Source organism: Xenopus laevis, chromosome 3S (assembly GCF_017654675.1).
Source record: "Xenopus laevis strain J_2021 chromosome 3S, Xenopus_laevis_v10.1, whole genome shotgun sequence".
NCBI lineage: Eukaryota > Metazoa > Chordata > Amphibia > Anura > Pipidae > Xenopus > Xenopus laevis.
The window spans coordinates 39,388,872-39,404,590 of record NC_054376.1 but is presented as its reverse complement, the minus strand read 5'-3'; the positions used below and the strand labels follow the sequence as shown (position 1 = coordinate 39,404,590).

The following is a 15,719-nucleotide window of genomic DNA, read 5'->3' as shown; positions in this document are numbered from 1 at the left end:
CAACAGCCATGTCCAACCATTTAAATCTGACTCAGGGGATTCTAGCAGGACAGCACTGTCCTACAGTTTGACAAACTCACTTTGCAAAATAAACTAAAGAGCTTGTGTTTAGGCTTCAAGTACCTGTGTGAATTTGTACACCAAATAATAATTCAACCTTAACCACAGAAGATGGATAGAAAGATCTATACTAACCAACGGAGTGTGAACCTGCAGGACACAAGCACACATTACATGATATAAAGATGCAGAAATGTAATTCTTGCTGGGTGTGCATTAAACACAGCACCTGGGCATAAACATTATTAAATATAACTCAGTATCCACCTGGTGTAAGACCTAAATAATACAATGATACAGACTCTGTTTTGTAGGAAAGAAGTAAGACTTTAACAGCATGCCCAGAGATATTGTCCTCCTCTAAGCCCTCTGGTACAGACATGAATACTCTAGCCCTTCTACTACTCTCCCTGCCAACCAAAGTATGCAAAGATCATGCTATATAAATAAATGATGATGAAATGATGATGATCATGGTGAGTGCAGGAGGAGGTGGTTTCAAATATCTTATCTACATGGAAGTTCAGCCAATAAATCTTTGCAGCACCTTGCCATACCAGTATTATGGCTGCATACTCAATGTGGTAGCCAGAGATGGAGGAGAATGATTTTCTGAAAAAGAACAGGCCTCTTACTAAAAAGCAATGTGAAGCACCTATGCAGTCATTTAAATGTGACTAGTCTCATTGGTTTTAGGCTCAATCCGCATTGTCATATTTTAGAACAGTTGGGTAAAACATTAGCTTATTTAGTACCTTTGTGATGTAGCCTAAGAGTAGGGCCCTAATGAAATAGAGGTATTTGACATAAAATACTGGATATAGTTAGAAAAAATGAGGATCGACAGAAGACTACTGTAGGACATCTTTTTGTAGGACCATATAGTAGGACCCAGCAGGAAGAACATATTGGTTTCATTTAAGGGATACGGTCATGGGAATTTTTCAAATGCATCAGTTGATAGTGCTGCTCCAGCAGAATACTGCACTGAAATCTGTTTGCAAAAGGGCAAACAGGTTTTTTTATATTTAATTTTGAAATCTGACATGGGGTTAGACATATTGTCAGTTTCCCAGGAGCCCCCAGTCATGTGACTTGTGCTCTGATAAACTTCAGTCACTCTTTATTGCTATCAACAGAACAATGGGAAGGTAACCAGATCGCAGCTCCCTAACACAAGATAACAGCTGCCTGGTAGATCTAAGAACAGCACTCAATAGTAAAATCCAGGTCCCACTGAGACACATTCAGTTACATTGAATAGTAACAACAGCCTGCCAGAATGCAGTTCCATGCTGGCTCTTTCTAAAAGCACATGACCAGGCAAAATGACCTGAGATGGCTGCCTCCACAACAATATTACAACTTAAAAAAATATACACTTGGTTCAGGAATTACATTTTATATTGGAGAGTGAATTGTTTGCAGCGTTAACAGTGTAATTTAGAAATAAAAACTAAATCATAAAAAAATCATGATAGAATCCTTTTAACAGCAAGAAAGGGCTGATCCTTAAAATCACTCTGCAAAAAATGCAGTTGCCCGAAGTTTCCTTGCGAGACAACTTCGGAATACCAAGCGACGCGTGTGCCATGCCGCAGGCGATTTTTCATTTTAGCCGGTGCAAGACAGAGGTGAGGCATTCAGGGAGATTGATCGCCGCAAAGACAAGGCAATTAGTCGCCAGGCAACTAAATCTCCCCGAATCGCCCAGTGTGACCTTACCCTGAAAGAGATAAACATTGCCTGGTTGATGCTGGAACAACAGATACTCACAAGATGCCATATTTCCATTAGTACTGAGGCTGATGTCTTCTTCAGCCTGCCTCCCCTTTGTTCCGGTGACTTCCTCCATGCGGTAAATCTCAGAAGCGCATAGCTTGGAGTTGAATGCAAAGCGTATTTTGCCCTCTTTGATGGTGAGGTTGTGCTTCGACCAGTCCCACAGCTGCTGTAAGTTGTTATTGTCAAAGACGTAAAAGGAATAATTTCTGCAAATGAAAAACAGAAGGGCATACATTAAGAAGCACACATTAAAGCAACGGCATAAGCCACAGAGACAGTGCTTGTTCCAGTTAAACACCTCTAAGGAAATCATTTGCTTTCAAGTGTTAGTTGTGCCATGTTAAGAGGAGATGAACTTCAGCTAGAGGGGGTTAAAAGGTTTACTTTATGAAAACTGCCATTTTTCTTAAAGGAGAAGGAAAGTCTTCCTCCACTCAGGGGTGCCAAATGTTAGGCACCCCCAATTGATTGTATTTACTAACCTGAAACCCTGGGCCAGTGCTCCTATTGGCAGAAAACTGCACAGGCCCAGGGTTATACCAGTGAGCACCACGGATTGATCCTCTTCCGGCTTCTTCTTTCTTCAACTTTCCCGGGGCAGACGCATTTGCAGTAGAACGAAATAGCCAACTTTTCAGTTAAAGTTCAGCTTTTCACTCTACTGTGCATGTGCAGCCGCAGAACAAGGAAAAAAACGGAAGAGGATCGCGCCGTGGTGCTCACTGGAATAACCTCGGGCCGGTGCAGTTTTCTGCTGATAGAGGAGCACTGGCCCGGGGTTTCAGCACCCCCAAGTGGAAGAAGACTTTACTTCTCCTTTAAGTCTCCACCTTACAGCAGATATTCTGGGTGACTGTTTAGCAGACATGGGGAAGTAGGGTGAAAATCACTAAAAGACAGTGGAAGTGATAAGGAAAAACTAGCCATTAATCTATGAAGGAAGAACTGTTTGGCCAAACAAAAAATAGAAGTCTGCAGAATTTTTCCTAAACTGGATCTAATGGAGCACCAACATTGCACTCAACAATTTGCACAATGACACTACATTATTTATTATTTCATTTTTTTGATGGACAGTAGTTTCCCCACTGCCTGAAATAAAGATCTCTCCAAGCTGAAAAGCATGACTAGATTTTTATAAAAATAAGCACAAAGATGGGGATTACAGACAGAAAATTTAGATAAAGTCTCAGATTTTTCATGACAATGGGTGGTCTATGTTTATCTAAACAGAGGATTACTTATTCCACTCTTTAACAACACATTTACAAATACTACATTTCGTAAAACTGACTGACAGAACATTAGAAGAAAAAAAAAAATAGACTGTGTGCGCTTAGGATTTTAATGTCAGCTGATGTAGGACGCAGAATTTAAAAAATCCATGACACATTCCTATGAATAGCTTGAGAAATGAAGTAAAAAGCAGCAGAGATGCCAGGAATTCCTGGTGTAGGAAACTTAATCCAAGCAGGTCACATAAACCAACCGATACACTACTTTTCCAGGACCTCTAAATCTTCCCCAGAACTGGAGCCCCCTCTTCCCTCACCCAAGTCTTCATGACAGAGAACAGGTTTGTCTTGTGTGTTGGAGTGAAATGATAAACCAGGAGAGAAATGGAATGTGTCCAAACACTGGCATTCCAGCACTCAGAAAAAATATCAATAACCCCTGTTCTGCCAGAAGGATCTTCTGTTACCAGGGGAGATAGCTGGACAAGGGGTGGTAGGGATGGCTGGGTAAACAGCTCTAGTTTGTGTTCTATGAAAACAAAGAAGATAAGAATTAGGGGAAGAGGCACTTGGAGGCGTCATGGAAGGCATCCAGGGGAGGAGCTCTAAAATGTGGGGTCTTAGCACTGTAAACAGGAAAGTGAGGGGTGCATAAAGTGGATCAGGATCAGTTCAGCAGTGAGGAAGGAAGGTGTAATAGTAGCTGAGCTTACATGCAGTGGAAAAACCCTACTAGGAATGGAATGAAAAGCAATAGCAATGTCTGAAAAGGAGCCACAGGAGGAGCAGTACAGAGAACTACACAGGTGAACACAGAAGAATCTGTAAACTCAACAATAAGTAGAAATACCAAGCACACAGGGGTTCTACAGGAGTGACAGGTTCAAGAACAAATACAGTACAGCATTAGGAGAAGTAGGATATGTAGCCCCACAAGGAAAGGTTGCAGGACCTTGGAACAGAGCAAAGATCTGCTCATTTAGCAACTTTTCTGGCTTTTATCTTCAACCTCACCATATGAGTGGATCAGAAATTGTTTGTCTACCTTTACTACAGCTTGACAAAGGGCCAAGAAACATAGCTGTAATGCTTGGAGAGTAATGCAATAAAGGCATTTTTCTTTTAATTAAAGAAATGGAGTAGTAAAAGTGGCTACTGGGGAAATTTGTACTACATTGTAAGTTTAAAACCTGTAGTGCTGACACTTTACTAAAGAAAGCAGAAATTATGTTAGCTGGCCCTGGAATGCAATACTATTAATATTAAAGTTTATTGTAAAATGTAAAAACATATATTTGTTTATCCCAGACTGATAACCCTGAACTGGTAGCCAATCTGTAGAACCATGGTCCCTTACTGTCAATATGGTATATGCTTCAAAGTGAGGGAATATATGAGTCAGCACATTCTCCTCCACTCCGTAGGTGCACGTTCCAATAGTGGTCACAATCCACTCAGTACAGCAAAATCTCGATGATGGACAGCACCGTTTTGTATAAAATAAAAAGCCTTTATTGTTGCAAGATACAGTTGGAATCTTTGGTCGTAGCCAAGGCTTTTTATTTTATACAAAACGGTGCTGTCCATCATCGAGATTTTGATATGCTTCAAAGTGTTCTTGCTGGATTTTCAAAAAAATGGGTAAGCCTTTACAAGGAATTCTTTTTTGACCATTGTCTCAATGATTATACCACAGGCTTTCCTACATCCATTATTATGGTTCATGCCACTACCAAGAGTACAATGGAATCTTATGTAGATGCCTAATAGCCCTATTTTCACAGCACTGACATATTGTCATCTACTCACCCAGGCATTTGCTCCTCTCCCAGGATGTAGCGCAGACTTTTCAGGAAAGACAGAGATACCAGTGCATGGGAGTGACGAATCTTGACATAGCCAGTGACTGTCTCTATCAGACCCAAGAAATTCTCCAACTCTGCAGCAATATTTTCTATAAGGAGACAACGTCAACTTAATGCTTAAGAAAAAAATATTCAGTTTATCTTATTTACTTTCTCATATTAATTCTTGGATAATAATAATAATATTAAACTTTGAAGCTTGGAATACAAATATGAAAATTGAGATCATGTTCTAACCGAGCAAACTGGATTTTAAACCAAAGATAATTTGCATCTTCTCCAAATGAACAGGAGATTGGTAAGGGAAAGGGATTTGGGTACGGTGCATTGGAGTAGCACTATTAACTGAATATATGCCCCTTCTTTATTTAGTGACTGATAGACATGATATGGACCACAGGGAAGATAAGAGGGTAAACGGTATGAAAAAAATGAATAAAAGCTACAGTTCATTGAAAGATGATTACTGATTATCATCAGTTAAAAAGCTTTTACTGGTACCGAAGCAAGTTACTCTTTACTACCTCACTGAAAGCCCTAAAATTGACCAGAATTATCTCAGAAACAGTGAAGTTGGAACTTTAGTTATATTGATAACAATTTAAAAGTATTTTGGCACAGATGAATCAATGCAAAGGCAATGCAGGCAGAGCCCCCAGTAATTACCACCTCCCTCTTTTAAACAGAATGTATGTGCAAGATATGTGCAAGCATTTGAATTTCAATTCAACAATAAATCACTGAAATATTTCCCATGTGTCGGCTGGGAACCCAGTACCCCCACTGCTCCACGGTGTATGTTTATCCTTTGGGGGCATTTCATTAGTTTTTACCCAAGGTGCATATGCAGCATGTTTTTATATAGCACTGTGGTTTGTTTTCTTTGAACAGGAAAGGTTGCAGCAAATATAAATGGCTTTACCTGGACTATAATGTAATTACAAAAGCCTCTCTGCAGACATCCAGGACTATATAGTGTATACTAGGGTAGTCTGCCAATAAAGAGCCCTTTGTTACCAACAATCTTTTGTGCAAGACAATGCATCATGGGCTAAGGGATGAAGGAATGAATCGTTCAGCCTAAATAAACATTATAATAAATCCCACTTCAGCCCATGTCAGGGAAGTGACAGGTAGTCATTTGGAAATAGATGATGTTAAAGGAGAAGGAAAGGTTAAAACTAAGTAAGCCTTATCAGAAAGGTCCATCTAAATATACCAGTAAACCCCCAAAGTAGTGCTGCTCTGAGTCCCCTGTCAAAAGAAACACTGCATTTCTTTCCTTCTATTGTGTACACATGGGCTTCTGTATCAGACTTCCTGCCTTCAGCTTAAACCTCATTGCCCTGGGCAAGAGCATGCTCAGTTTGTTCCTCTTCCCCGCCTCCCTCCCTTCTCTACTGTAATCTGAGCCCAGAGCAGGGAGAGACTCAGGCAGGAAGTGATGTCACACCATGTTAATACAGCAGCTCCTATCCTAAACAAACAGAGAGTTTCTAGAGCTTTTTACTCAGGTATGGTAAAACATTCTACAGAATAAATATAGCATTCTAGCTTTCACTATTGCAGCTAATCTATTGGCAATAAAATGCCTCCATAGCTTTCCTTCTCCTTTAAGATCCCATTCATAAGGTCCTTAAGGATCTACCCGCATTTCCAAGAATACACCACTTAGATAGCAAAAAGAAAAGTTCAGAGCTTTCAACAGTCTCCCGCTTGGCACAGCCTTTGCCAGTAACTGCCATCGTGGGTCACCTGAATTATTAAAGCTTTCTGCACAATCATGTTGCTGTGATAAACACCATTTACAGCCTTGTGTAAAGCCAGCTGCCCCCATACTAGAATGTACCTGCACCCAAAAAGCCTCAACTGCTTATTGCAGGATGGAAGTAACCAGTTCAATGAGGTGTAATTAAGGTGGAAGAACAAGACTGTCTTTGTTTCATAATATTTGTAATTTCCAACAAAAAAACATCTGCTTATGCACTCGGTTATGGCAACTGTTTGCATGAGACATGGTACAATTGGATGTAATCCTAAAACGGTTTAATTTTTTATTTCTATACTTGCTGAAATACCCCACTTCCCGCCCAACCTTCAGAATGGACTGGTTTACAGCCAACCCAACAAGTGAATGGTATTTAATGTTCTTCTGCAACACAAAGGTTGCTCTTGCATCGGAACAGTCACTCCGGGTGCCTTCAGCCCAAGCAAAGGATGAAGAGAAAGGCATGTGAGCAGAAGGAATGATTTACGGTGTGTTGATCAGAGTATTGGGTAAAAGGACAGAAGGTGCCCTGCGCTCAACATAAGGGCTAGCTATATTAATATGAAGTAGTTCTGAGATATTATCTTGCGGACACTGAGATGGCTTGCAAAAGTTCACTGGGGCGAGCAACAGGACAACATCCAAAACCAACACTGGACACGTGCTGTTCCACAGGTGTGAGAGCCTAGAACTTTATAATTGGGCTCAGGGATTCCAGAGCATTCCTAATGACACCTGGGACAAAGCAATGTAATCGCACAAACCCCCACAGACCGAATAGCTTCACTAGATAATTATTAATAAACCTCTTGTTTTGTATGTAGACCTGTATGTTCATACACCCATGTTTTTCATACCTACCAACATTTGAAAAATGTAAAGAGACAAAAACATCAGACCCATTTTATAGCCACACCCCCTAATTACCATGTTAATTTTACAAAGTGTGGCAGGTTATGAAAGTTTTTAACACATTACTGTGCATTTTAGAGTTTTATAGCAGTTTTGCTAATGAAGGTGAAATTGCTCTTTAAGCTGTGATTTTCAGTTCTCTCAAAAGACCTGCTTATCTTAAATTGCTACAAATGTATTAAAGTGCAGCCACTCAGTGTTCTGGGCTCTCTACCAAAAAGCCTCTTATTTTAAGTTTCAGAAACTTTTTATCATATTCTGGCTTTAGTGCAGGGGATCAAAGAGAAACTCTGAACATTTCAGTAAGAAACCCGGGACTGCGGGCTGAGCTGTCAAAATCAGGACTGACCACAGAAAACAGGACAGTTGGGAGGTATGGTATTGTACAGTGCTGCAGAATGTTTTGGCACCCTATGAGTTGCTGTAGTTTGGCAACATCTGGAGAGCCATGTGTAGATCACCAAATATCATGTATACGTTATGGCACAAGGCTCATTTCTACATGCTAAAAGGTATGTCAGTTCACAAAGGTAAGCGAAGACTGTTATTAATATGCAACAGGACTAAACTTAATGTGGTTTCACATTATCCAGTTTCACGTGAAAATGTCCTTGTAATGAAGGGCACAGAAGTGGCCCATTGAGAGGGGGACTTCTGTGTTTGTAAACAACTATGATTCATCGAGTTGACATGTATTTACTGAAGAATGAGTTGAAGAAGAAAGTGCCAAAATACGAGGTCATGATCTAAACCTGGAGAGGGCAGGGGAAGCGTAAATTTAAGGAAGAAAATCATCACCAGAGAACAGGAGATCCAACAATCATGATCAGATATTTCCAGTAATCAAATGATGGGATACTCACGACCCTTGCGGATATTTAGTTGCAGGTTGCCCTTCAGGACAGTACAACCTTCCAGCATTTGGGCTGAGGTAACAGAATCAATGGTTTTCATCTTCTCTTCACATATTTTGGGGCAGGGACCCTCGCAGGGGCTGCAGGTCATGCTGTAAATAAGAGATGGGGGGGAAGGTCAGTGACAGTAGTATATGATATCAGTTGCCCCCAAGTAGGGTGAACAGTAATGCTGAGCAAGTACACGCTACAGTGCAATACCTACTTGTTCTACTGTGGTAGTCTAACATTTCTAACAGATTTAAGGAATCTGCAATGACTCTAAAGGTGGCCATACACTATAAGATCCGCTCGTCTGCTTAACCCGATATGCCCAGAGGCCCGGATTTGTGGAAAGGCCCGCTATGCAAATCCGGCCATGTATGCACACTAATGGCTGGGCGATATCAGATGAATCCAAACATTCAGCCCTGGGGCCGAACGATCAAATTACAATACTCAAAGTAATGTTGCTCTGAGTCCTCTGACCATAGATATTCCACATTTCTTTCCATCTATGGGCTTCTGTATCAGACTTCCTGTTTTCAGCTTAAACCTCCAGGGCAGGGCTTGAGCATGCTCAGTTTGCTCCTCTCACCCCCTCCCTTCTCCCCTCCCTGCTGCAATCTGAGCCCTTTCCTTAAAAAATGTTACCGTACCTCCCCACCATGGTGTCAATATGGCTTCACATATGGGCACTTATAGGTTTATTGGAAATGAAAAAGTACATTACCTCTGGCTTTTATTCAGCATGTATCCTGATGGGCACTCGTATACACATTCTCCTTTGTGAATGATGAATGGAATTGTGCTGTGTATCCAGATATGCATCTTGGCACATACTTCCCGAGTGATGCAGCGCCACCCTTCAAATTTATAGGTGTTAGACGGGCAGGTCGGGACACAGCGGCCCTCGTAGAAGTAGTGGTGACAGGCCACACAAGCTGTATCGTTATCGGGAGCCGTGCAGCTGCCCAAGCATTCTGGATGACAGCATTCGTTGTTATCAGAACACGCTCGCTTGCCACAAACACTGGGACAGACTGAAAAAAAATAAAACCCATAAGGTTACTTTAAACGAATACATAAATGAACAAGCTAAATCATTCTATAAATTGAAAACATGTTTAACAGTAGCCATGGTTTGCTGGGCACTACCGTCTCTCTCATCTACTGTTTAGATTGTTGTCATATTTCATTGGACCCAAAAAATATCAATAATTTTCTTGTTGTACCATTACAGCTAGGGTAAAACCTAGGCCGAGTGGCATGGCTATTATAATGTTGTAGAGGTTCTTCTGGAAAATATGTAGCGTAGGTCTTTGGGGGATTTCCTTTTGCATTCAATGCTAAGGCTGCTGTTAAGCAGGTTGAGTTAAGATTGGCCACTAAAAGGATCTCTTGCTGCATCAATCTGCTTCCACTTGGCCATCAATGTGCAAACCCCATCAACACTTTCAGTTACCACCTTTCCTGCACTATCATTTGAAATTGAATGGCACACTAATTCCCCAGAGAATCCGAGCCTTTAACTGGAGCGGAGTACCCACAGTTTCTTTACCTTTTGAAAGAACATGTAACTAAAAATAATTTCTATGTTGTAGAAATATTCCAAATGTTTACATCAAAAGGTGTTTGTAAGCAAAATGGTGCTAAGAATAACCTTGAGCTAATACAGTAGGTGCAATGTGAACATAAGTAGTTTTCTACTTGTGATGTCGTAGTTACATGACTAAGCAACACTCTCAATGGCCAAGCAAGATTCATTTTGGCCAAACACATTATATTTTTATTAATGTACCATGGCTACTCAATTGTTTACATTTCTTGAAAACAAACCGTTTTCGTATGGCCTTAAATAGATGACCAACGGCAATCAACTACATAAATAGTGACATGAACTTTCACTTTATGTGGACTTTATAGTATAGGCCCCCTGTGAAATCAAAATGTTCCTCTTGACAACGGATATATTGTATGGCCATTAGGGTACTGACATTTGGTTCCGAATTGCACATAAGATCTGCTTGTTTGGCAACGAGGATCTTTCATCGATATGCTCACCTTGAGGTGAGCATTATTAGGCTGATCTGATCTTTTGGCCCTTGGACCAACATTCTGAACTTAACTGCAGCTATGGCATCTGTCAGATTGAGGCCACATGATATGGACCTTCATCTGACAGGAAAATCAGCCCAATCAATAGCTGCCCGATTTTTGACCAGATATTGGTCAGATGGGCCCATCAGAGGGCCTCATACACAGTCAGATAAGCTGCCGAATGAGTCTGAGGGAATTATCGGCAACTTAAAACTGCCCATGTATGAAAGAGCTAATTGCCGAAAGACCATCATGATGATTAAGTGGGAGGAGTGCTGATATACACTGCGGTGGAAATTTAAAAATCTGAATAATCCATACAGTATATGGGGACGTGGTACAAGAGTGTAGACTTGGTTTTTGTATACTTTCAAAACACAATTTCTTACTTGATGCAAGCTGCACATAATAGTAAAAACAGCTGCGTGTTTTCTGTGATACCCATCCAAGGACTAAAGCAGTCCTGCTACAGGTGTACAAATGTTTTGTTTTACAAGACAGAAATGGGTTACAGAAAAATATCACTCACAAAGGCACACACAAGAGGAAACCATAGCAGGTGCCTATTATTTACATTCCTGTGGAACTGGTTTAAAGTGACTTCTTGTGGCCTGAGCGTAATAACAGCTGGCTATACATAAGCTACATTTCTTCCGATTTATTTTCTGTTTTTAATGTACTGCCCGGTGCTTACGGTAAGCAAGAAATGATAAAATGTCCAGTAACTATGCATTGATTATACAGAAGAGGATGAATGAAATCCAGGAGTCGTGGCATTTCAGGGATGCACCGAATACAGGATTTGGGTTGGGATTGGGCCAGGATTAAATAAAGTGGTCTAAACCTGTGTAAAATAGTGTTTCTGCCACTAAATTTCTCTTGAAAAGTATGCACTACAATAACCATGTAATTTATTCCGCTACTCTCCACATTCTTCTACTAATGGATGACATGCAGAACACTCAGCAAGAAAATGTGTATACATAACTGAGGTCTCCTTTATCTATTTCAAGGGTTATTTTCCATCTGACCACATTATTCGTTTAGCAGAAATACTACCAATAAAGGCTCAAAAAACACCTTAAGTAGCATTGTAAATAAACAAAGGCAGATCAAATGAAGCAATCTATTGACAATACAATGTAATGGGGTCTACTTGGACCCTGGTCGTAGAGCCACTGTTTCTGGGGAAGAAAAGCACCAGCCTTCCTATAATTTTACTTTTTCCCCCTATTAATCACATTTAAATAAATCTAAGTTGGGTACTAACTGCTGTCAAAGCCTGATAATAATAACTGCAAGTGAGTGGCAAGTCAACCATTAAAGGACAAGGCTAAAATAACTGTTTAACTTTAGCATACCCCTCCCTGTAAAGAACAATTAGGACAAACTCTTCTTGGTTTTTGTTTTATCTGTAATCAAGTACTTATTGAAAATGTTACCTGCTAACGTGGACCTCCACAACATCTACTACTCGCCACAATTAAGATCTTCCCCTCTGTCACACTCTTAGCTTTATCATCTCCTCCCTCCATCTACATACGTTAATATATTTCCAGGGTGTTGAATGTTTCTTGATATTTTGCCACATACCATATGGCTTTTACAAGGGTTTTTGGCTTGAACGAATAATCTTGTGCAAGCTTTAATAGGGGCTCAGGCAGCTTTTTGGGGCATATAAAGGTCTAATTATTAAACAACTGACATGATACAAATACAGGCTATCCTATATAAAATCTACAGACATATCAGACCCTAATTTACTGGTTATTAATAATATAGTGAGTAGCAGTAAAAATAGTCTATTTAAGTGTGTTAGTCAAATTCCTTTTGATTTACAGAATCATACCACTGACCCACTGTGTATTTATTTGCTTTAAATATTCCACCCCATCTGCACCGGAGACCCGTGTTACCCAAGCATTCCCAGAGATATGCTGAAAGCTACAAGGATAGGGGGAGTGAGGCACTCCTTTGATTGGCTGCAGTACAATGTAAACACGACTCCAGCCTATAGGAGCATGGCAGGGGTCCGGGTTTGGAATGCTGATATTACACAGGGCTGGGGTGGGTTTTCTTGAATTCTTGAAGAAAATAACAGTTGGTCAATGTCAAAGTAATGCTATATGGTCCTTTACATACAGATACATTTACATCTTATACATCAACTTTTTATTTTTTGAGTTAAGTAAAGAAATGGAGCAACACACCAGTATTATATGGCTTTACATTTTCTGACAAAGGTCAAAAAAGTAAAAATTAAGATAATGTATAATAAAAAAGTACAAGGTCAAAGCTACAAAAATATGTTTTAAAGGATGGTCTTTTAACGGGGTAACCCCCCAGTCCAAGGGTTTGCCAAATTTTTGGGAAAATACAAAGCATTCAGATTTAGTAAAAGATCTTCCAGCAGTTAAGCAGTAGCCAAGGTATTTTTATAAAAGTAAAAAAATATTCATTAGGACATATGTAGGCCTGACGCGTTTTGTGCCTGAGGTGGGCAAACCTCAGGCCTACATATGTCCTAATAAAGATTTTTTTACTTTTATAAATACCTTGGCTCCTGCTTAACTGCTGGAGGACCTCTTACTACATCTGAATGCTTTGTATTTTTCCAAAATGTAGCTGTACTTCACTAAATCATGGTAACGGTCAATTGAATAAATGGGAAATTGCAGGTTCCTTTGCTAAGCGCAGCAGATGAATGGGGGAATTCCCATTCAAAAAAAAAAAATACCCGATAATTTTTTTGCTTCACTGATAACTTAAATAAAACATATTACTGGGAAATTATATTGGCTATTAACCAATTCAAGCTTTTTTGAAAGGAAAATTCAAACTATTCTGAATCGCCCGAGATGGGGAGTCACTCAGTGCCTGCTCTGCACAGCTGTCATTTAACTGGACAAAATGGACCATTCATGATTTGCTTGTTGAGAGCGTGAATGCAGTTGACAAACACAAAAGCAAGTCTCCACGCAGGCAGGGTGCGCTGCTCACAAGCATCATACACAATGGGCTGAGTCCTTAAAACAGAGCCAGTCTGTTTGTTCCACGTGCCTGTATGGCCAATTCAATATGTTTACACTAAACTCTGCTTGCTTCTGCTAATATTGCCATTATTATTATTGTACTGGATTGCTACTACTGAGCAATTCAAGTAACTGAAAACACTGCTGAGGATGGGAAATCATGACCCACACAACAAAAGTACCATTCATATAAAAAGGTTTACAAAATGGCACAGTGTGGTATAAGCCATTCGTTCACTAGTTATACAGTAATACAGTGCTCATACAGAGTAAATCCAGACACAGATGTATCATCTTTTTTGCTTAACTGATGTGTTTAATACATGATCTACATTGCAGGCTCACGCAGTTCTTGACTTATCTCTAAGCTTTCACTCAGCCTCAGCTAGGGTTTCATTCTCTCAAGAAGAAATACACATACTCCTAGATAGATTACCTTTTCCCCTAACATTGGCACTTTTCCCCCTAAGAACATTGACACTGAGCATCATATATTAGCATACCTCCCAACATTTTAAAAATAGAAAGATGGGGAAAAAAATTGCCGCACAGCACAACTATTTTATGGCCACCTCCCCCTAATTACCAGGTATATTTTACAAAGTTTGGCAGGTTGCTGAAAGTTTAATATTTCAGGGGGTTTTAGGGTCAGGTATTATGTGTTATAACAGTTTTGCTAATGAAGGTGAATTGCCCTTTAAGCGACAAGTCTCAGTTTCCCGGAGACCTGCTTATCTTAAATAGTTTCAATTGTTTCTTTGTTTATCTTAAATTGTTACAAATGTATCTTAAGGCCCCCATACACAGGCCAATAAAAACTGCCAAAAGACCGAGTCGGCAGCTTATTAGCCCGTGTGTGGGGCCATCCGACGGGCTTTCCCGATCGATATCTGGATGAAAGTCGGTCAGATGTCGATCGGGCAGGGTTGAAAATCCCACCGGATCGTGGCCGCATCTGTCGTTGATGCGGTCCCACAATCTGCCCGCCCGTATTGCCGGCATTATTATCCAATCGTTGGGCACTAAGGCCCACAGTCGGATCGGCCCAATATCGCCCACCTCAATGTGGGCATATCGGGCAGAGATCCGCACGTTTGGCAACATCGCCAAACAAGTGGATCTACCTGTGTATGGCCACCTTAAGTACACCTGGCACATATTATAGGCTCTCTGCCAATCAAGTTAGAAACTTTGTGTCTTTTTTGGCCGTTCAGTGCAGGAGATCAAAGAGAAAGTCGAGACATTTCAATAACAATCCTGGATTGCGGGTTGAGCTATCAAAAATCGGGACTGTCAAGCGAAAAAGGGGTAGTTGAGAGGTATGTATTAGCCAGGCGACACCACCGCCTCCATCCACACACACACTCTGTAAATTTACAGAGAAATAAACCTCATAAATCTTGTTTTGTCAGCAACTTGCACAACTTACACTGCCTAACTAAATATATATATATTGCAATATTTAAAAAAGCCAACTTAATATCCAAACCTTCTCCCAAAATCTGAATAGCTACTGATATATATGCCAATTTCGGAAAATTTTTTGTTTCAGGAGCGTTCACTCAAATGAGACATTGATGACTGGCTACAAGTAATTTGGATCATTATTATCTGGGGGTCTAGGATAATGACCTTGCGGATATAAATAAGTTGGGTTTCCAAAATACCAGATGCTTCAATGATTCCCATGACATACTGCCGTTTTTTTATTAAAAATCCTCACACCAGGGGCAAGATAGGGAACCGTTTCCAGTATAAATTAGCCAGAACACAATATAGTGTCAAGGTCTTGTGAAAGAGGAAAGGGTAATTGTTAATATGTCCCTTTAATTTATCAATTCCATACCTCCCAACATTTTGGAAGTAAAAAGAGGGACAAAATAAATTTTTCCGCACGTAGCGCAGCAATTTTTTGACCACACCCCTTTCCGTGGCCACACCCCCTAATTACCATGTTTGTTTTACAAAATTTGGCAGGTTATGAAAGTTTGAAAATATTTCTCCTTATCTAAACTGTGTTTTTGTGTCTCAAAATTGTTACAAAGTATCTTATTTGCACCTTTTAGCTG

General features: G+C 40.2%; 1 protein-coding gene across 1 annotated transcript in view; it reads right to left on the bottom strand.

Moving 5' to 3' along the window:
• The window catches only part of igf1r.S (insulin like growth factor 1 receptor S homeolog), a gene marked incomplete at its 5' end in the record, with an annotated part of 159,890 nt that overhangs the window by 34,594 nt on the left and 109,577 nt on the right, over window positions 1-15,719 (bottom strand). The window contains 4 exon segments of the mRNA NM_001088265.1: window positions 1,837-2,051; window positions 4,890-5,034; window positions 8,489-8,631; window positions 9,252-9,561. Of these exon segments, the coding sequence (NP_001081734.1) occupies window positions 1,837-2,051; window positions 4,890-5,034; window positions 8,489-8,631; window positions 9,252-9,561 (813 nt within the window).